Source organism: Anomalospiza imberbis, chromosome 2 (assembly GCF_031753505.1).
Source record: "Anomalospiza imberbis isolate Cuckoo-Finch-1a 21T00152 chromosome 2, ASM3175350v1, whole genome shotgun sequence".
NCBI classification, from domain to species: Eukaryota; Metazoa; Chordata; class Aves; order Passeriformes; family Viduidae; genus Anomalospiza; species Anomalospiza imberbis.
In genome coordinates, this window is record NC_089682.1 from 108,453,882 (window position 1) to 108,476,740 (window position 22,859).

Consider the following 22,859-nt stretch of genomic DNA (forward strand, 5'->3'; position numbering starts at 1 on the left):
AAGAACTAGAATCTAAAGGGACCTCAAGATAAATCAAAGAATCCATGGAGTCCAGCAGATGGGCTTGAACCGAACTGCAGCGCTGTCCTTACTAGTCAGGTTGCAAGGGACAACCTTCTGCTGGGACACTGCACAGAAACACCAGGTATCAGCAGGGTGGGCAGGTTGCTCAAGATAAAAATGAGTCTGAGAGGAGATCCTCAAAGCAACAAGTGCTTGTGTTTCGGCAAGTTCTCAAAAACCACCCTGCCAACCACTCACATTTCGAGGCTGCTCTATGGTAATGCTACATGGACAAATTTTACAACTGCTTGGTGCCGTTGAATGCTGTACCTTCACTGAGCCCACCATCAAACGCTCAACTCATCCTTCAATACCTTTTACTTGCAGGTAGTTCCCTGTAGCAAAAGGATGCTGAGCCAGAACCATAGAATTGTTTCGTTTGAATTATTTGTCACGGTGATCTTTGCCAATGTTTTTGTATCCCTTACTTCCATCTTATGCACCCAGCCTTTTCACTGCCAAGCTGTTGGGCCCACAGCTCTGCTATCTTGCTGTTATGAAAACTTCTGCTGTGTAGAGGTAGTGTAAGCATTCTGCCCAGACCCTAGAAAACTTTTTGTGGCTTTTGGCACCTTCAGCAAAGTAATTTTACACTAGCACTGGTGATACCTCCTTTTTTGTATTTCCTGGCTTTCAGAGAGTTAGTCTCAGGTGAACTGAAACTCTGTAGGATGTAGTGAGAACTCAGCTGGACAAGGTCCTGAGCAGTTCAGTATCACCTTGACATTAGCCTTGTTTTGAACAGGGAATATGACTACCTGATTTCCAGAGGTCCCTTCCAGCATAACTGTTCTGTGTCTGTTGGGCATCCCAAACTCTACAGTAAAGAAGTCTTTATCAGTCACAGCAAGGCGCAATTAAGAGAGTAATGGCGTTGCTAAACAAGAACATGATCCTGTAAAGCTGAAATCATCAGTCTCAAGCTTCAAATGTTTTTGTGAATGAAAGAGATGAAGATTTATCAGGGGAGCTTTCTCTACTTAGTGTTAAAGGGAATTCAGTGGTGGCATCACTTATTTTTTCATTTAATTTATTTATTGCATCAACAATTGCAGCAGGAGCAGTATATTCTGCATCCTGGGGTATGACAAATATAAGTGCTTCTCTGATACAATGTTTTTTTAGATTATTATTTTGGTCTGTAATAACAGAAGAAATGAGAATGCTGTAAGTTATAAAGTCTTTGTTCCAGGGAAATGTCTGACAGGAGAACAAAGCCTTTGCCCAAGTATTCATTTCCTACAACTCTTTAGAGACTTTTTTTATATGTGTAATTTTTTACTTTTGTAAGAAAAATTACCTTTTTTTAATTTTGCTGTTTCGAGATCTCAGATGTAATCTGTGATAATGATATGATACATTATATAGGTTTTCAATCTAAAGTACCATTACCTCAGAACATTCATTTTCTTAACCCCTGAAAATTATTTTGGGAAGGTTTAGTGAGCAGTGTTCATGACTGCTTGACAGTCCATTCTTTAGTGCTGTGCAATTACTGCACATACTCTGCTCTTGTCCTTTAACCATGACTTCAAAATTAGTCTTGCCATGTTGTCTCCAGAAGGGGGACTCAGAATGATCTGCAGACATTTGGTCATCCTACACCCACATAGCTGTACTTTTGGGTAGGGAAAAGCCAGTGTGAGCCCCAGCACTGAGTTCCTGATGGCCCACATTGATTAACCTGCATATTCAGGATGAATGTAAGGATTCTGTATGTGTCCAAGGAACAAAGCATTGTGTTCAGTCACTGATGGACATTGTGGTTCTATGATATCTGAACCCTGAAAGATGAGAAATGGTTCTCTTGAACACGGTAACACATCAGAGAGTAGAGGGGAAGGAAGAGGAGGGGCATAAGAGTGAGAAAGGACTCTGGATCCTGTCAAGAATTTTTCTCAGGGCAGTCACAGACATTATCAGATCTGGAATCACATGGCAGCATTTTGACTGCATGATTCCCCCCCTTATAGGAGCAGGATGTATCATGGCATGCCAAAACAAGGGTAAAGCTTCCAGAAGTTCTAGTCACATTGTGATTCAGTGTAGTAACAGCAAAAATTTAGAAGTTCACAGAGAAGACCAAATGCCTAATGATTGTATTGTTGTAAATCTTGGGTTTAAGTAAATGTCCTTTAGATTAATTCTTTACTAACACCAAATAAACAGTATTTCCTGTGGAGGCTTTTTGGGGGGGGGGGGGGGGGGGCAGCAGATTGTGTGGGGTTTTTTGGTTTGTTTGTTTTGATTTCTTTTTTGTTAGTTTTAAAACCTGTCATCTACTTCTTTGTAACACCTACCTGTCTCAGAGAATTAAAAAGCAACATGAACATACTTAGAAGGCATTCTCTGTATATGTAATAGCATACCTGCAGTGGTTTTAGTATTAAAATAAACTTTGCAAAAAGAAGAAACAAGTAACAGTCACATTGGATATCCCATAAAGAAATTTTGGGAAGGATCTGTGTTTCTGTTTTTCTGTTTATGGGAGGACAAGTTCATTCCATAAACAGAAGTTCATTCCCAAGTCATCTACTGCTGAATCCCAGGCATTAAAAGAACTCCTAAAAAGTAGTGATATGGTGCCTCAGCCTCTTAGAAAGTGCACCTGCACAATTATCTGTGTGGACTGATGCCCTGTAAGCCACTCACCCTGTATTTCACATCTATATTTATACTGTTTGGGAACAAACTCCATTTAGTCCCTGGAAAGGGGCTGAGGTAGCTTGCACCAGGTGCCAGGGGAGGCCAGTATTTCAGCATTCTGGCAGGATTCCTTTTAATGGGAAAGGCTGCTTCAGCACAGTGCCACTAACATCAGTCTCAGACATCTTTCACAAGTCAAAACACTTCACATGCAGCACTTGATCATCTCTTTCCCCACTGGATGACCGCTGCCCTTCTAAGAACCTGGGAAATGTGGACATGGCCTGAGGAAGAACAACTGACTGGGGCTTCTTTTACTCTAAAGTGTGAACTGAAACTGGTAATGGCTAAGGGTAGAGCCGTGCACAAAATCAGGCTAACTTCCCATCTGTAGTTTAATGCTCTAAGGGGAGACAACGATGGCACCACCAGTGCAGAATGTTAAATTGGGAAAAAGTGGGGTGATTCCCGGAGTGGAAAGGCTTGTGAGGGTGAACAAGTCTGAATGTGCCGTGCAATACAGACAGACTCCAGCATACTACAAATCTTGGTCACATTGCTAGCCTGGGATTACATCCTTCCACTGGGATTTTGCACAATGCAAAGGCAATGCTGAAATGAAGTTCTGCTTGCCAGAATGAGAGGGAAAATGAGACTGGTAAGGTCAAATCAATCACCCCTTTTTTGCTGAGAGGATGACTTGAAGGTTTCCCAGCTATTTCTGCAGCTTTTTCCTCCTTTCTCACCCAACCATAGGACTCCAAAGGTAGAAGTGACATGGGTGGCAGATGGAACTTTCCAGATGTCCAAGCACCCTCGTGTATACAAAATCTCATAGATTAAGTACTAGCAAATCAATCTGTTAGAACTTTACAAGGTAAAATAGTGTGGGTTTTTTTCCCTGACTTCCCTATGGTGGGAATAATTTGTTTTTGAATTAAACCTCTCTGGGGATGATTCTGGCCTGTATTTTGTTAGGTGGAATTTCCAAGAATTTATAAGTATTCACTAAAAGATAGCATCCTCCATTTGAAATTCCTGGCATAAGATGTTCAGAATTTTTGTTAGTGAGCAGCTGAAATGAAGCAATAGGGGCTGGGCTGCAAGAAATTCTGCATTCTGAAAAACAGCACCATGCTGAGAAACTACCAGTATTTTGCTCAAAATTTAACCTGTAGCCTAAGCCATAAATTTTCTGGGCTTGTAATTTTGGTTTTGGTTTGTTAGTTTGTTACATGTTGTTCAACTGGGAATATAGTCATGCCATAGCTTGAAAAATGGCAAAAAAAGTTGGCTGAGTGACAATATGTGTGTTTTCTGTCTCTAGAAAAAAAGAAATGGTCTCCATTTACTTTTAGCAAATAAAGCCAGTATATAGTAGTTCAAGATAATTGTGTTTGAGAAGCTTGTCTATCTATTTATCTGATTGCCTTTGCCAGTTAAAATTAATTCTGACTTTGGGGGATATCATTACTTTTTCACTTGTAAGCAAAAGAAAAAAAAATGCTTTTGGTCTGTTGGAGTTTCTTTGTTTTTGTATCATTCCCTCTCTGCAGCTGCTGCCTTCCAGTAGCTTGGAGAGTCTTAAAGACCATAAGACTTGTGGAAAATATTCTAAGATCTTGTTGTTGTCTAATGATGTCAGTTAAGGATGTCTTTCAGTAATCTATATTTTATGTTTTCTTGAGCTGCTTTATCCTTCTTCATGTCAAGGTGCTTATCATTTTTATCTGCTAGTACTCATCCATTGCAGGCTTAATGCAATGCTGATTGTAACCCTACTGCATCTTACAATGAATACATCATTGATACCCAACTAAGTGGAAATAATTTTCTATGGCAAAGCAGAAGAATTTAAAGTCATATCACACTACCCTCTTGTCACTTACTGGGATTTACAGATTAAAGTGATTATTTATGAAATAACTGTGGTATAGCATACAAGAGATAGAGGAGGAGAATCAAACACATTTTGTATGATTGTATACACTTTTCTATTTGTACATGTGTGCATAAGCATTTTGTTTGTATATACATAGCATATGCAATATAACATACTGTAACCTGTGTATGTAAAAATACATATAATATTTATGTAACACTCACACCCATTTGACAGCTTTGAGACTGCAGATGGATTTTTTTAAGTTGTGATTTTTTTTTCAGATTTGAGTTAGCTTGTTACTTTCTCATAAGGAGAAAAATATACTTTTAACTCACATGATACTAATTAGATTAGTCTGAAGCTCTGTGCACTGAATCAACCAGAAAAGAAATTGGTTATATCTAAGACTGCACAATTTATGTCAACAATGTAATTTTACTGTATTGGCAGGTAAACACATGGGGGTGTTTTGTCTTTGAACAAATGATAAATTTCCATTGCCTTTTTGCTGTAAACCTCCTAGCAAATAATTTGCAATTTATTAGGAGAGTAATGACAATGCATATAATTAGCTATTCTCTATTGTTGCCTCTATTTGATTACTTTCCTGCTATCACATGCAATATGAAACCATCTATTATGAGGTATAGAATATGTAAATAACTAACTTTACAAGAGAAACTGGAGACTGGTCCTTTTTCTAAAGAGGTGGCAAATAAAAGAATAATTGTTAACCATGTCCTTTCATTTTCTTGAAAACATCAATTACATTTACAAATCCCAGAAACACAAGCCTGCCAGTGGAACAGAAATAACTCTTTTCAGAAAAATCTAATCGCATCTAATAGCTGAAATTTATTTACTGTAATTTAAAACATTAATTATGATAATGTTCTGACTTCTTTTGTAACACAGTTCTCAAAGCCTGCTAGTTCTCTTTTTGCTGTAACATATGTTTTGTGGCTTGGAGAATTTCTCTCTCTTTCTTCTTTTTGTTTTTTACACACACCTGTGAGGGAAATTTCTTTTTCCCCTCTGTTTCATAACTATTTTTTTCACCTTCCCCATTATTTTCCCCCCACGCTTGTCCCCTCAGATGTTGATTTAAGAGATGGATTTTAGTGCTTATACTGACTTTAAATGCAATTGACACTGAATGTAATGCTTTTTTGGACACAGCAAACAGTAGCAGTGGGAAACTGCTGTAGAGGGATACCAGTATGCTCCAGCAGTGTCAGGGCAGTAAAAATGCTGCTGATATCTTTGTCTTGTCTTGAGGATGAGGCTTTAGAAGGTGCCTTCTTTATATACATATTTATTTGGCTTCATTAAAGTAGTTATTAAATTATTTTTGCAAGGGCTTGGTTTTTGCTATGCTAGCTTATTTGGCAGCAAGTAAAGAATATCTGTGTGAGGAAATACTTTAAAGATTTGCTTTTCAGTTGTGAAAAGTAAGTCAAGTTGTCAAGATACCTGGCTTTACTCTGAAAGCCTTTAAAGAAAATGACAAAAGGCCCTCTACTTTTCTTTCTGTTTTGTTTTGTTTTTAAGTTGTGTTTTTCTGTGTGACAGGGAGATTAGCCAAAAAAAATGGAATTTTTATTAGGACATGAAAAGGTCTCTAATGACCCTTGAAAGCGGACAAAAGGGTAGCACAATAACTGACAGAACTCTAACGAGGGTGGAGGGCATTCCAGGAAAAAAAGAAATTAAATCCTTTAATTTTTTTCGGCTTGCCATTTTCTGACAGCTTATCAAGTGGTTGGGACTTGTTTGTTTTGGCATGTGGTTCATTCATTGTAGGCAGCCGGTACTTTGTTCTTCTTTGTGGTTTCCAAAACCTGATTGTGTTTATCCTAGACTGTGGGAAAAGTGTATATTCCTGTTTCCTTTATAAAAGTAAACGTCAGGTTTTGTATGAAATTTTATTTCCCATATTTTCCATTCCATTAATCATTATTGTTGAAATATGTCAGGCTCTGGCACATCACCCTTTGTTTTCATATGATTGTACAGATTGCAATGTCAGTGTGTGACCTGCTAAGTAAAAAAATAGGCATGTTTGGACTGTAGTAATTATTACTTCATAAAGCATGGCTGAGGAACATGCACCATTAGTGAAACGGGACCAGGATTTAATTTATTGCTATTAAAATTGTTTTGGGGGATATCTAGCTATTGTTGTGCAGCACTTTCTCATTTGGTCAAGACAAGACTTAGGGGAGCCATGATTAGGGCTCTTCATACACCTGGAGGTAGCTGTAGAAAGGAAGGGAATAATCTGTGTTTCCTGTGTGGAATGAAAAAGGCGAGAATTAATATAAGTAATACAGTTTGAAGTAAGGGTTATTTTAATCAAATATTAGGAAAAACTTCCTAATGGTAAAGATGCAGAGCACTGGGATAAATTGCTTACGGAGACGGTGATATTTTTGCAATTGAAAGATTTTGAGAATGAGTTAGTAACACATAATTTGGGAGTGACACTGGTGTGTTTTGATTCTGCTGGGAGTCTTAGGCTAGATCTCTCCATATTATTTGCAGCCCTGTTCTTATGACTTTTTGTCTTTAAAATGCTGAAGGCTTCAGTGCAGTTCTTTGCAGTAATACTCATCTTCTCAGATCAGTGCTTTAGTACTTTTCTGTACGCTTGGCATTGTGTAAAATGAGGGCTGTGTTCCTTCAGCTGGGACCTATGTGGGCCAAAGCTTAGAAGGAGCAAAATGTGAGAAAAACCTTTTAACACTGAAGGAGAAAATGATTCACAGGAGGAAAGAATTCTTTATATGTCTTGCATATTTAAATTATGTTTAATACTGTGTGAAACCAGTAATATATTTTCTCTTGCATTGTCTTGCGGCTTACTGACAATGTAATATTTGAAGACTCTTTAATAACTTCAATCAACTCCTGAACCACAGTAGGTGACCAGACATTTCATAAGGTCATTTTTTTTTTCTGTTTTCAAAGTAGCATCATTGGAGGTTTGCATTTTAAAAAGAGATTAAAATGTCTCTCATTAGGAGAGAATGAAGATAATACTAAATATGAGTAACAGGAATACAGAATCACAGAGATGGCAGAAGCCTCATTATTCATGACATTCGAGCACAAGGTTGCTCTGTGTTGTACTTGGCCATATTTGCCTTCATTGTCCTTCAAAAATAAATGTTATTGAGTTGACTGAACAAAAACTAAAATCTGAGATGAAGTATGATTTAGACTTCCAGTACTTCTGTTGAAGGAAATTATTTTATCTCCTTAATATATAGATTTATGTATTAAATTATTTTTGATTACTTTATAGTGATGTGACAAAGAAAATGGAATGGTTACAAATTTTGAGTTGCTTTAATCAATTCTTACATTTGTGTTTTTCAGCGGATTTCTCGGAATGCCTCTGGAGAGACAAGCATTCAGTTTCTAGGCACAGTGGTAAGCATGTAATAACTGTGTATTGAAAAGAGTTTAATTGGTAGAAGAGTATAATGTAAACAGAAAGTGGCTAAATTACACTTCTAGTACATTTGCTTGTAGTTACAGGGATCAGTATTATGTGTAAATGTTCTGAGTTTAGCAGGTGAATGTAGGCCAGCTGAAGCTAAATTCCAAGGCACAATATCTGTGTTCTACCTTTCTATTGATTCAAGACTTAGAAGGGATCTAAAAGTTACTGCTTGTAGATTTGTAAGCTTATTATAATATAATGAGGTTTGGTGCACATCAGGACGAGTCTTGCTCTTCCTCACCACATCATCTTTCTGATCTCTATTGCTTCACCATATCACATACCCCTATATCCCAGAGTGGATATCCCAGTAACTGTATCAGGAAAAACAGTTCAGTAATGCAAAGTGCTCTGTTCTTTTCTCACTCTAACCAGATTTTGTAGCACTGAAGTTCTCTCAGATTTTGTTTGCTGGATAGATGTATGCCTAAAATCCTAATCAGGTATTATATCATTAGACAGAATTTACTCTATATTATTGTTCTGTTTAACAGCCATGTATAATATACAAGTTTTGTGTTAGGTCATGGATTCTTATATACATACATGTGATTGAAGCAACTTCCAGTTTTGTGATTTGCATGGTTAAAATGCAGCCATTGAATTTTACCAAGTACCATATGCATCTAAAAATATTTCTGAAAATGAAATAAAATTGAAGTATCCTCTAAAGTAAGTTTTCCTGCTTACTGCCAGTATATTTCACTGTAGTGATATTAACAGTGAAAAGCCTGGGAATGAAACATTCCATTTAGAATTTAGTCCATTTAGAATTTGTGCACTATTTGTTTTGGACACAAGTGGATTAGGATTGCATATGATCATGCTTTCATTCTACTTGTGATTAGTTCTTCTGTAAGTCCTTTGGAGCCATTGTTGGTAAGGTGTAACATGGTAAACTTAACAAGGATACATTGCATTTATGGTTTTACCTTACATGGTTTTTTTTTAGAAATGAAAAATGCCCCTAATATTTTTTAATTCTATAAATACATCTCTGTGTATGCATATTTATTTATTTGTCTTAATCACAAGCAGAGTAGCAGTAGCATAAAGACATAAAAATGAAGTTTTGTTCTGCACTATTGTATTTATGATGATGCTTCAGCTCTGGAGTTGCAACCTGTGTATGTGAGATTGTTGCTAGGTGGCTGATCAGATAGTCTTTGTGTGAGAATAAAATAGTTGCTCCAGGTAGATAAGATATAAACACAAATGCAACTTGATAACACTGGCTAGATTTTAGTTGATTTCTCTCTAAGTCGGTGCTGTAGCAAGGAAAATTCTGTTTGTGTATTTAGTGACATTAAATGTTAAAACTGTTGTTCAAATTAGATATGAAAATATTTTGTATTCTTTTGTTAGAAGTGCCCATCAGTCTCACTTACAGACCAGAACTCATGTTCTGGGCCTTGTGCAACAGGAAAAGATTATAAAAGAGGGAATAGAATTGATGTGCATTTAGCATTAAGAAAAATGATGATGAAACAGCTAATGGATTGTAATATATGTTAGATCTTACTGACTAGCTCGTGTGTGTTTATTGAATCCTAGTTATTTGGGGAAATCAAGTTTGTGATTACAACTGAAATTCTCAGGAGGACTAAACAGAAAAGCCTTGAGTGCTCTGAGATTTTTTTATTTAATATAAATTACACACGTCTTGCTGATGAAATCCAGAGAGAGAACTTCAGCAATCAGGGTAGAGAAGCAGTAATGAAGTCTGCTTCCCAGGGTTTGTTCCAATACCAGTTTTCCCATAGAATCCAATCTGTGCCTGTGCTTCTCTCAGTTCTTCTAGCCCACTGTCTTCCTTTTGCCTAAGTCCTGCTTTTTCGTTTGTCCTTTGCTCATTTAACATCCTTATACTGTTCTGATTTAAACTTAATATGCTCAGTTTAGGTAATGGGGGGGGGAAGATACAATAATATCCACTACAAACTGCTGCACATATAGATCCACAGTCTGTATGCATGTACATGTGCACACACAGAGTGTAAATGTTCAAACAAAGAAAATGTTATCTTAATGAAGGCCCTAGAAATACATTTTGAGTTCACCATTACTTATCTCTTATTAAGCCCTTGCTAAGTGCAGTTGACTTAGGAAGGGTTTGAAAGGAAAATTTAGCAGAAAAAGACTCTTGATTGCTCGTTATTATTTTTATTATAATGCATTGTTATCGACACAATAAACAGCTTGCAAAGTTACTTCTCTACTCTTTTTTTCTTCAGTAGCAAACATAAAGGACAACTCTGAGCATTCTGTGTTCCTTTTGATCAGGGCAAATGTTGATGGCACTCCAGTGGTAGCACTGTGCTATGGAGTGTACAGACCACTGACCTGTCCAGCAGAATGTATTTTTAGAATCAGCTCGTAAGGAGCACAGCTTGCTTGGCTTGTCAGGAAGGCATCAGCTTCAATAAATGACTTCACTTGATTTTTTGACATTGGGCTGTAGGAACAACTCTGCTGCTGGATTTTGACAAAAGCCCCTGCTTCAGGAAGGCAACTGATGCTCTGAGGGGAAGTGAAAGCTGTGCTTCTCTATTAGAAATATCCTGGCTGTTCCAGTTAGTTAGGTGGAGGACAGAGAAGACTGCATTGCAGATGAAAGACAACAGTATAATATGAATTTTGCTGCATAACATATGGTAAACATCTGGACAGTAAGATGAATGTTTCTGTTAGTGTAGCCGCATATATCTGTTATTTTAGAGGAGAACAGGAAAAATCATGTTGCTTTCTCCAGTGATATCATAGCTTTGAGTGCATACTGTTAGTATCACTTGGGGGTCTACGTGGATTTGTAATAATGCTTTTGTTTGTTTCTGACCATGTGTAGAAATTCATTGCTACTCGAGCATTTCTCTTCTCTCCAAATTGTAGTGCCATTAGATAGCTTATTTTCTCCAAATTGTTTTTTGATAGAGGGTTGTGAGTCTCAGATGAGATAGGGACTCGGGCTTTTGGAAGATGTACGAGGATATTTCTGCCTGAGGAGCAAGCAACTTGTAACAGTAAGAAGTAGTTGTTGAATGGGAAATTGCACTGGTTTGGTTTAATTTTCTTGTGAGGATAGCATTTTGAGTTCTCACTAAATTATTGCAGAGGAGATCCTGGGTTATTGCTGTAATTGAGATTTTACATGAGATTTTGCTCATTTGTCCCCTCTGATGAATGTCACTAGATGTGGTGTACTGATGGAGTCCTGCTATTTTGCCACTTCATACTAGATTTATTCAGATAGTGTATTTATTTATAGCATTACCATAACAACAAGTAATCTGGTTGTGCTATATATTGTACAAAATAAAAGGAAGCTAGATTGTACATGATTCAGATTAATGTCCAAAACTGTGCCCAAAAGCAAGAGTGCAGGAAATAAGGAAGCAATCCTTTATGATGGGGTATCTCCTCTGTGTAGGCAGCTCACAGAAGTAGGTTTGTCAAAAACATAGAATCACAGAATTGTTTAGATTGTAAAAAGATCTCCCGGATGATCAGTTCCAACCATTAACCCAGCATTGTCAAATCCACCACTAAACTGTGTCCCCTAGTGCTACATCTACACATCTTTTAAATACCTTCAGAGACAGTGAATGCACCACTTTCCTGGACAGCCTGTTCAATGTTTGACAGCTTTTTCCTTGAAGAAGTTTTCTCAAATATCCGATCTAATCGTCCCCTGGTGCAGCTTGAGGCAGTTTTCTCTCATCACTTGTTACCTGAGAGAAAAGACCAATCCCCACTTGGCTACAACCTCCTTTCAAGCATTTGTAGAGAGTGTGAAAGTCCCCCTGAGCCTCCTTTTGTCCAGGCTCAACAACCCCAGCTCCTTCAGCTGCTCCTCATAGGTCTTGTTCTCTAGATGTAAAGATCATCTAAAATAGATACACAAAATCTATAGAAAAACACTAAGATGTATACACAGAGCTTCTGCTTCAGCCTCTTTCAATTAAAAAAACTGGATGTTTGAGTACTCAGAAGACCAAAGTCCACCCTTCATTCCTGTCTTTCTAATTACCCTACATTTTCTGTTGTGTCTTTTGTCTTTTCGTTCCACCTTCTGTTCTCTTACGTGAGAGGAATGTTTTTGGCTGGCCCACTGCTGGCCCCAGTTATTTGTTGGTTACTCAGGCCTCTCAGCGGGACTTCAGCAATGAAATACGTCTGGCCAGGCAGCCTTTAACGCTAAGAAAGCTGTGAGTATATAGAGAACTGCAGATTATTGTGCAAGCATTAAACGTATTCTAGACTGTGTGTAGAATTTGGAATAAAGAAGTTGTGTATGTTCAGATAATGAGCAGCCTGGCTCCATCACGTCCTTAATGCCATTGTCAGCTTTGGGCTGCAGGCCATGCTTGACGGTGATGCTCTGCTGACCCAATGAATCACTTTCCTCAAAAGAGACGGTTCCTGTCCTCTGCTCATCGTTCATGCTGTTTCTTTGATCTTCTCTAATATCACAGCAGAAATATAAACAGTTACTCTTTTTCCTCTGAGCAGCAATGGAGAACATATACATGACATACTGCTCAGTATATTACTTAACAATATAGGGGAACACAGTATAGGAACCCACATGGAATGGGTTGGAATTACTCGGGCTTAAGAGTCAAGCCATCTTTAGGTGCTTTCTGAGTTTCCAAGCACTGTTTTCTTGATTCATGCATCTCACTGCAGGTTTCTATATTGCTGATTGCCAATGGAGTGCTTTTTGCCACCTTTGATTTACAAAATATTTGAAGTTTTGCTGTGGTAGCTTATGCTCCCTTATGATTACTATTAGCCTGTTGATACTACAATCCTTTTCTTCAGCCTTTTTGCAGACCAATTTTAAATAGTCCTGAGATCCACCACTGCAGCCAGATCTACAAATTCCAGGTTGAGAATACTGGATTTAGGAAAAGTAGTCTCTGTCAAGCCCTTGCCATACTTTTTAGCACAGCTGGCATATATTCTAGTACATTAGTAATCACAGTTAGTATTAATGAGTTTTGGCTTTTAGCTACTTCCAGATAGATTGACAAAGGGAAATTCCATATGCAATCAGGGTTATTAGTTCTGTATCCTGTTAATGGCAGTCAGAAATGGAGAGCCTTATGTAAAGGCAATCCTCAAAATCTTTGCCTTTGCTCCTGTCTTAGTGTGTTTTCTTATTTCAATTATGTATCTAAAGTGATCATAGGAGCTACAGGCCAGTATACTAACTTTTCTTGCTGCTGATTCCCCCTTTTGCTCCCTCTTGCCATGTCTTACCTGCTTTTTGCTTCAACAGCAAACTTCCAACTTTTTGTCCCATTACTGAGGCATACAAATTGTCCCGAAACCCTGCAGTCTGTGTATAATCTCATCAGCAGACGGCTTCCTCCTCCTTTTCTCCTTCTCCCTGCGTTCTTACAAAGCTTTGGCCGTATTAGTCTGGTTCAGCTCACAATAGGAAATGTTTAACAACCTGCTTCTTTCACCCTTAGAAATCATTGCAGTTCTTAACAAGTTCTTTTCTTTCTTTATGCTTTTCTTTCTATATGCGACACTTCTGAAATTAGATACTGATGATTTATGCAGACTTTCAAACATTGGTTGAAGACCTGCAGAGGTTACAAAGGTGGTATTTATTGGAATATATAGAGTACTAACCACAAGAAAATAAATATAGGCCAGTAGGTGTTTATTTTGCAAGCTAATGTCTTTTTTAAAATATTTTTTTACTCTTCCTATTCACAAGCCGTAAAATTAGGGTCCCTGCTGATCTAAAGGGAATTGTACTGTTGTATAGGTTTTATTTTCTTTTCATCCATTTTCAGAGGCACTGTGAACCACAGTGCTTCTAGTAGAAGAACTATCATCAGTGGCATTTCAGTAGTGCAAAAGGTGTCAACAGAAAAAGCATGCAGCTGTTTCTGAAAACAATAACTTCCTTTTGAATGTGGATGATGAGAATCCTGAGACTGGCAGCAAGGTCCTGCAGTATTCTTTGGAAAGTGGGTAACTCACATAACAAGGTTTTCACTTGGGAAAGTAGCGACAATCATTAGGACTCGGTCATGAGAATTGTTCCAGTTCATGAGATGTCAGTGATCAGGTGCAGTCACACAGCTGCATATGCTCTTCAGATTTCGATTCTCTTATATATTATTTGCATGTTTTAAAGCAGAAGGTATAGTGAATATATTAACACTGTCCACTGGGAACAAACTCAAAAACACCTGAGCGATCTAGAAATACCAGTGTTACCAAAAGCCATGTTCCTAAAATCAGAATAATCAGACTATTTTGGAAATCCTGCTCTGGATTCCTTTGGAAAGAGAAATAAGAAGGTGCTTGGAGTTCTTTCTGAATTTTGCTCCTGTGACTTAAAAGAAACTAGAAGTGACACAAGTTCCCACAGAACAACTTGTAGTCTTTGCCTGACATCTCCTTGAAAAAGAGGCGGTGGTGCTAAGGTGAAACTGAAGATGTTTAAGTGCTTGTTAGAGACTTAATTGGCTGCTGCCAAAATTCTCTCGACTGGACTATGGATTTTGGATTTGTTTCTGTAACAGAGCCAGTGCTCTTCAGAAGACTTGTGAAAACATAGCTATGGTACATGTAGGTAGAGGAACTTAGCTTTCCTTTGAATTAATTTGGCTGAAATTGATCAGCAGTTTAAATAATGCAAATAGGATAAGGAGCTGGGAATGGGGATTGAGAGGCAGAAATCTGCATTGCAAGCATTGTGTTCTTACAAAACCAGGATGGAAGTAGGCTATTGCATTTAAATTCTATTGTCTTGCTTTTTGCTTATTCATTTTTTGATCTTGGTATTTTATCTGTTGTTAACTGGAGTTTTAATTTGCAGGAAAAAAAAGACATCATAAGTAGGTCAGGATTTCCATGAAAGTCCTTAATTTTGGTGGATTCTGCAGTGTCTGTGCTGTCTGTAGTATAGTGGTCTTTGTTTATAATAAATGAGGCCCCTCATCCCTCAGAAATAAGCAATGGAAAAGTTAGGATTTTTGATTTTCCATACTTCTTTTGACAAGTTTTTCTTACTTACTGAGCTCAGTAACACTTTAAGGACTGAACTTGGTTAGTTAGCCTGTTACTTCTTGGAAGACAAGAGGGCAGGCTGCCCAAAGGCGTAATTCAGGTGATTTACTTTGGTAGAGTATGATTTACCACCGAAATAATTATTAATTACTTAATTTGGCCAAAGAAGTGTTGGCAGATTTTTTTAAAGCTGTATCAAGACTGCTACCTCATAGTGAAGATGAGCATTTTCTTATGAAGATGTTGACTGAGCATACATTTTGCCCATGTTTTTGAACAGCCTTTTGATGTCTGCACCTTTGGCATATTCCCAAGAACTGTTTAGGAGGTATTAATTTATATGACTTTGATGCTTAACCAGGAATCTTAATGAAACAAAGGCATAATGAAGTTAGTAAAGCTAATTTAAGTCTCTGAATGTAAATTTTAAATGAAGTTTTTATTGATAATAAATATACTTTGTTTCTCATTAGTCTTCTAGGCTTCAGTGGTAATATCAGTAAAATAAACATGTTTTACAAAGATTTAACATTAAAAATGCTATTAATATGACCCTTGGTACACCAGCACAATTAGATTTCAAAGTGAGCATTTAGGATGTAACAGCGATTAATGACAACCATCGAAAACAATTTTGAACTCCATCAGTTTAACTCAGGAGGGTAAACTTAATATGATAATTTATCTAGTTGAATTGTATCAGCTTAGCAGGAAAGTATGCAAATATGTGACCCTTACCTAGAATCTAAATGGATGCTGTGCTGATAGATTTATCCGTTCCATTAAAGAACTTTAGGGAACTTTGGAATTTCAGCAATTGTTCCCTTGGAGGTTGAAAACCAAACCTGATCTCATACTGGGACCATTCTGGTCTGCATATTTCCATAATTTGCCTTTGCTACTAATATGACAGCAAGACGCAAATAACTGTTTCTAATAATATCAAATGGAGTTGTGGAGGACAGCATTTTAATGTAGTAAAAGACCTCCCCGTGGGGTTGTTATTGCCACTATAGAACAGCAGTTACACAGTTGCAACAATAGTCTCTTAATTGATTCGTTTAATTAGCAAGAGATGAAGCTTGTGCTGCATCTTGTCATCTGTTATCATGGGGGCGGCTACAGAGAGAATCTCTGCATTTGTCACTCTATACAGTCAGGTTTAAGCAGAGTAAAAGGCATTCTACCTATGGACGTGAGCCTTGGTGAGAATGTTTTGTGAGGGTGCTTTCCCTCACGTTTTCAGTGTGTGGACATGTCTGCTTTAAGAATCTCTGCGTGGTCTCTGGGGGAGAATTTATGACAAAGCATTGTTTTACTGGGGTAAAATCTTAATCTAGCCATGCCAGGCATTTCTAACCTAAATATGCAAATCTAAGTATTGTAGGAATGGTGGATTATTTGGGGCATCACTGTTGTAGACTAGATTTACTTGGAAAAAATAGGGTCAGATTAGTGAAACCAGCCATCTGCCTTGTGATTGCTTTTTCATGGCATTTTTGTCTCCAGACTAGATAAACAGTTACATGAGCACATGGTCCATGGTAGGGAGCATGTGTAAAAGAGGGAGTTTTTCTGTGGTTGGTTTTCCGCAGAGTAGTTATGAATACAGATACAGTGCTTTGCTTGTTTCTGGGAGATGAAGTAATTTTTTACTGAGATCTACTTTATTTACATTTTAAGGGTATGTAAATAAATATATTTTAAAGACATATTTGGAGCTTCAGTTTCATTTTTCTCTTCTCCTTGGCTTAGCTTTGTCTTCTGTTCAAGGTTATTCTTCCTTATGGAAGAAAATATTTCTAGAGGAGGACAAGCTTCTTGTTAAATGCTAATTAAGAAAATGAAGGTTAAGTTGGCATACTTCCATTGTCATAACAGTGACCTAAAATAAGGGATCTTGTACTAATCTGAAATAAATTAAAGGGGGAAGCAAATAATTCTGTGCACATGAAACACTTGAGATGTCTTCTCATGGTTTGCTTTTTAAATGCCTGTGCTTAGGGGTTTTTTTTTGTTTGTTTGTTTTTGATTTTCCACTTCTGTGCTGTAGAGTTGGACATGGCATCTAATTTTGGAATACAATGGTCCTTGTCACTCTGTAGCAATATGCTGTCAGAGAAGGCATGCTTTTTAGGACAATTTAAGTAAAGATTTAGCCCACTTATCATTAAAGATCCCATGGTAATTTCCACAAGGTTCTGAGATTGCTTCATATTCCGAGAGTCTTGGCCAAAGTCCACTTTGTGTAATTACCTTCTGTCTGCACAAATCCCTATTGCAATTTTAGATGTGTTTGGTATTTTTCACTTCCTGTCCTAAATAGTGAAAATATTGCTACATACTGCTCATAATTACTGTGGGTTATAGGCTAGGTTCAGATAAGGAGATTACATAATGAATTTTGTGTTCCCATTGTTAATACAAGGGAATATGTGACAAAAGATGAGTAAACATTAGGATAGAAATTAAATCCACAAACTGATGGAATAAGGAATAACTCTTATTTTTTGACTGTTTCACTGCATTTTGTCTGTCTCTGAGCTTAAGCATCTCTACCTCTAGGACCATCATTAAGGGAAAGACTAACTCTCAGACCATGTCAGAGGTCAAACTTAACAGACTGCATGGTTCTTTGAAGCAGGTCAGAAATCACCGTGGGGCTCTAAGTGCTGTTGTCGTGAGCTCAGTTGACTTTTACATGGATTTCATACGTTTTTGTTCCCACAGGTGAAACCCTTGATTGTGTTAAGATTTGTCTCTTAACTTAAACTGGTTTCAGCTCCTCTTTCTGCATGCTTTCATGAACTCCAGAATGTATGTTCAACCATGCTGTCTTTAAAATGGTCCACTTCTGTGTTGCCTTGTTTGATAGAATTTATTGCCTTCTACTTGAAGTTAGTGCTTTCATCACTAAAGCCTTCTATGACTTTGTTGTATTCCATGTCAAATCTTTTTACTGATATTTAATTTCCTCTTTCTAGTAAACCTTTCTTTGTTTCTTCTGCTATTTATCTTCTCCATCTTTGCTCAGATTGCTTCTCTTGTGTGTTTCCTGTGTCAATTCTTCTAGACGTACTTGTATTTTGGGTTTTTCCCCCCTAGAGAGATACATGCGGTGAGAAGAGACATAATAGTATTAATCTGACATCAGCTTTCATATCTTTCTCTAAGAAGCATTTAGGAGAAGAATAAACTTCAGAAAAATTGCAATGCATCAGCAAGTCATATATCTACTGGAGTTAACATATAAGTATTAGACATGGAGGGGGAATACCAGAGATTCTTGTAACATAAAAACTGTTCCTTTGTTTATTAATTTTCTTCATAGCATGTAAAATCTATACTTTGAAGAACTTAAAATTTTTCCCAGTGTTCATTTAAAGCTCTTGGCAAATAACAGGGGAATTTATCATGCAGGAACACACAGTTTATTTCACTTTTTTATGCAACTAAAGTTTCACATAAATTCTCTTCTGTGTAAAGTACATTGAAAATGATGTGAATGATGTTTTAAGAAAGATTCTGTGCATCCCTACTTATCTGAAGGACAGCAATCCATGCTGCTGCAGGCACTCCCCTGGTACAGGCAGTCTTCATCTTTGTTTCATTCATGCTATTTGATATTTATAGTCCTTGCCCACAGCAAGGCAAAGGAAGGTGAAGGACAGAGCAGTGGTAGTAGGAAGTATCATGCTTTGTGTGACCATCTCCCAAACACCAGTCTTATGGCTTGGAGAGGTGCCATGTTGGCAGGGTGCACAGGAAGTATTCACATAGCAAATTGTGTTATGAGCAGCAGAACCACAACAAGGTTCTTCCTGCATCTAATGGCGTTTGATCGGGGGAAGGGAGAGAGAAAAGGGAGGTCAGGGCAATGTGGATGAAAAGGAATGGCCCACACTATTCTGAGGACAGTGAAAACAAACTGCCCCTGTGCCAAAGACCTTCAGTGTATGTGGTAGAGCAGTACTGAGTGGGCCACGGGAATGTTCAATCAAGGCTACAAAGCCCTGTGGGTAGGAAAGCTGTTGTAATGTCCTGTGTTTCCACTATAACTCCTACTCCTCCCTGCCTTAGGGCAACTTCTCTTGACATGCCCTCAGAAGCAATTTTCACTTGCTGCTTTCTTTGATATCAGCTTTTATATGAGGAAAAACAAAGAAGTCTGAATTTTAAAATACTTACATTAGTGTTCTGTTATAAGTCTTTGGGCATTCTTTGTTTTTTTAATGAGAGTTTTCTGTTGTTTTGTTGTTTTTTTTCCCCCCTAGGTTTGTCTTTTAGTTATAAAGGAGCTGCAGGGAAGCCTTCCCTTAGCCTTGCAAGTTCCAAGCCCACTGTTAACATTTAACAAATACTCAGCAAGCAGAACAACCCAATGTGCTCGCTGTACCTAAGCCAGATCTGGACACTTCATCAAGAAGATCCCAGCTATGTTCTGACAGGCATTTGTTCCACAGCCTGACTTTGATGCATTGACTGAGAACAAGAATACATGATAATGGAAATAGTCTTGTTTATGGTATCAAATGGAGGCTTTTGTCAGGCACAAACTGTACTCAGGTGTCCTGTAAAGCAAAATATAACTTCCGCAAAGTTCCGAAGCATCTCAAGATGCTAGAGAGGCAGTGAATTTCTCCGCCCTTAAAGTCATGCTGCAGGCAAGATGAAAACACAGAACATTAATGTTTCCTAATTTAACTTCAGTAGCCAAATAGAATTGCAGTATTACATGTGGAGTTACTGTACAAACATGCTTCCACTCAGAGAGGCCAGAGATGGCTCTTACAGAATGTTTGAGGTTGAAGCAAACCCCTCACTCCTTCAAAGCAGGGCCAGTGAGAGCAGGCTCGTCAGGGCTGTGTCCAATTGGCTTCTGAATATCTCAATAAACTCCATATCCTGACAATGTGTTCAGCAATTTGCAAATTCTTGGCTGTCCCCAGGGCACCGGGCAGTGACACAGAAGTGATGTAGATGAAGAAAACGTCAGGACAAGCAATTCCAGGTCTGTGGTAATGCTGAGTGTAGAAGAGAATAATCATTCTTTGCCAGAGCTTGTGTGACTGCACTGGGAAGTATCCAGTTGAGGAGATATCAGAAGCTCCATTTCTAATCTGAAAAAGACTGATCACTTATGGTGGAGACATAGGTATATAGCAGAATTCAGGAGTGATATTATATTCAGGAGGAATTTTCAAAAGCCCATCACTGAATGATCCACCCTCAGTGGTTCATCTGCTGAGACCCTGCATTAGCAGTGGTGAATTTTGAGTCCAAGACTGATCCATTTGTATTCTTTTCAGGTGTCTCTCAGTGCTGCAGAAGCTCTTTCACCTTTGCACCAGTTCCTGAAGCATTTTTCAAACCCATTTTTCATGTGGTGTTTGTTTCAGTTTTGGTCATGTGGCAGTTGGCACTAATTGGTTCCAAAACCATTTTCAGCATCATGAGACTGCTGGGAGACCCCTCCAGCTGTAGAGAAAACAAACTGCTATTCTGCTTCTGATTTTCTTCTTGCTGGCTTGGTTTGTGGTTCACAAAGTCCACTCCCATTCTGCTAGAAATATATTTGAACTGGCATCAGTAACGTGAGAGATGTAACAATTTACCTGAAACACCTCGTCTGGAAAAGGACTATTCTTACTGACAGATGATCTTGTGTTGTTTGTGCAGCTCGTGTGCCTATGCTGGGTTGAGCAGTTAGCCTCAAATTACTGACAACTATGTTGAAACTGGACACTGGCTGCCAAAGAATTTGGATGTGCTAGGGCTGGAGAATAGGCACCCCAATATCTAGTTGTTGAGGGGAGGTAGGACAGTCTGAGCCAAGCTCACTTCCTTGGGCTTGAAGGAAGCCGGGTGGACTCCTGTTACCATAGATTCCCTGCAGTGTCTTTCTGGGTAGTGAGGGAGGGAGGGACTGTGACAAGACGTATTAAGGCAACTACTTGAGGTCGCAGTGGAGATATCAGGTTGTTGGAACTCATTTTCTGTATATAAATTTTGATGAGCAGAGTAAAAAAGCATCTGAGATAGAAGTCAGGCTGAAGCCTGTGATTTCCACCAATTTTCATGTATGACAGTGTGAAGTGTCTAGCATGAGCAAGTCAGATGCTTGGTTTTATGCGCAGACTGTGAACTGAATGGCATATATTAGTTTTTGGCTTCACTACAGACTGTAATACTCTCCAGACCATTGTGGCTTCTCAACAGCAGGAGACAGCAGCAGAGAAGTTCCCCTGCAGAAAAACTTTGTACAAATGCAGCTGCTTCCTAGGAAACTCAGTGCCACAGGCATGCTCAGCGTTGGCCTAAAAACCTTTGCAGTTATTGGAGTGAACGTCGCTCTCCGGTGTCCGAACTAGAGCCACCTCTCAGTACCTAAAGGATTTGCCTGTGCTTGATAGCTCAGAGCTAGACCTCCAGGGCAGAGTAAGGCGGCACTGTGCAGCCCTCCTGAGCTCAGCCTGGAAGTGCTCGTGTTTTAGTTTTGATCTATTTTTCATTTTGTGTCAGAATTTCCTTATGTAATATACAGCTAAAAGTGATTTTCAAGCACTTTGGCTTCATTGTGTTTTTGTTCCCCACCCCCATGCTTTTATGTTTGAAGGCTCCATTAGTGTCCATAACAAAGAGAGAGTAACACAGATGGTAAACATTTTTACCACAGAACACCAGCAGTGAACACCATATCACTGATTTAGGAGTCTCTGTACTGTGCTTGCTCAGCTGTACATAATCACTCTCATTTCCTTCCCTTGGGTTTCTGGCCAACTTGGGGAGACTTTCCTGATGTGCTCAGTGAAGTCTCCCTGGCACTGCAGGGCTATTGCTCAGTTCTCATATGTGCCTCTTTGTGGAGCAAGAAGCTCCACAGTGAAGCTGGTGTGAGCTTTTCTCTGGCATGTTGTCTGGTTTTCAGAAATGTAATTTCACCAAATGTACAAGGCTAAAATTAAAATTCTTTTGGGTGAGGACAATATCTGCCTTAGCTGCCAGGCAGCCTTAGTGCATTTGAATGCCTCCCTGATACAAAAGATAATAAACCTTTGGGGACTGTGATTAGCCCTGCTAGGTTTTGTGGGATAGTTGCCATGGTAGAAGCTAGTGAACATTTGGTACAAAGCAATAACATTCTTAAAGTTTCAATTTTCATTCTGGGAATGCTGATAGAAAGATGAATGCTATGAATAAGAGTAGTTGGTTCTCTGTAGTAGTTCAAATAAAACTGTAAAAAAGTAATTTGGTTTGGTGCAGCATTTTACCAAGCCAACTAGCTGTGAGGTTCTTATGTTCTCTTCCTTTTTACTTTTCTTTGTACAAACAAAATAGCAACCGTAGGCTCTGTCTATCAAAAATGCATGTAGCTTTTCTTTTGTACTTAGATGAGAGAGAGAAAGTCAAACTAAAATTTCACATTAGCATTCTGCTTGTAAAATAAAACAGTGTCCTTTGGGCCAGAGGAGTTTTTTTTTTCTCAAAACAAGCATGCACTACAGTCTGTGTAGTGGTGGCCCGTTTTGGTGACTTGTTTACTGGTGTGCCTTTCATATCCAAATTCTTGGCTACAGACAAAGCATTCAAATACTTTTTGTCAGAAAAAGAAGAGGAAAATTGTCTGAAATTGGAGCCAAGTTCACATTCTCTGGAGTAGCATTTCAGCCTTTGGGAGGACCATCTAGTGCAGAGTGACTGAAAACTCGAGGTAGGTTTGTT

The 22,859-nt window shown here is 38.4% G+C and overlaps 1 protein-coding gene across 10 annotated transcripts in view; it reads left to right on the forward strand.

Moving 5' to 3' along the window:
- PCCA (propionyl-CoA carboxylase subunit alpha) overlaps positions 1–22,859 on the forward strand; it is a 270,129-nt gene that overhangs the window by 203,553 nt on the left and 43,717 nt on the right. For all 10 annotated transcript variants that reach the window (XM_068182524.1, XM_068182532.1, XM_068182527.1 and 7 more), the window contains one exon: positions 7,976–8,029. In XM_068182524.1, the coding sequence (XP_068038625.1) occupies positions 7,976–8,029 (54 nt within the window). The remainder of the gene's footprint in view (positions 1–7,975; positions 8,030–22,859) is intronic.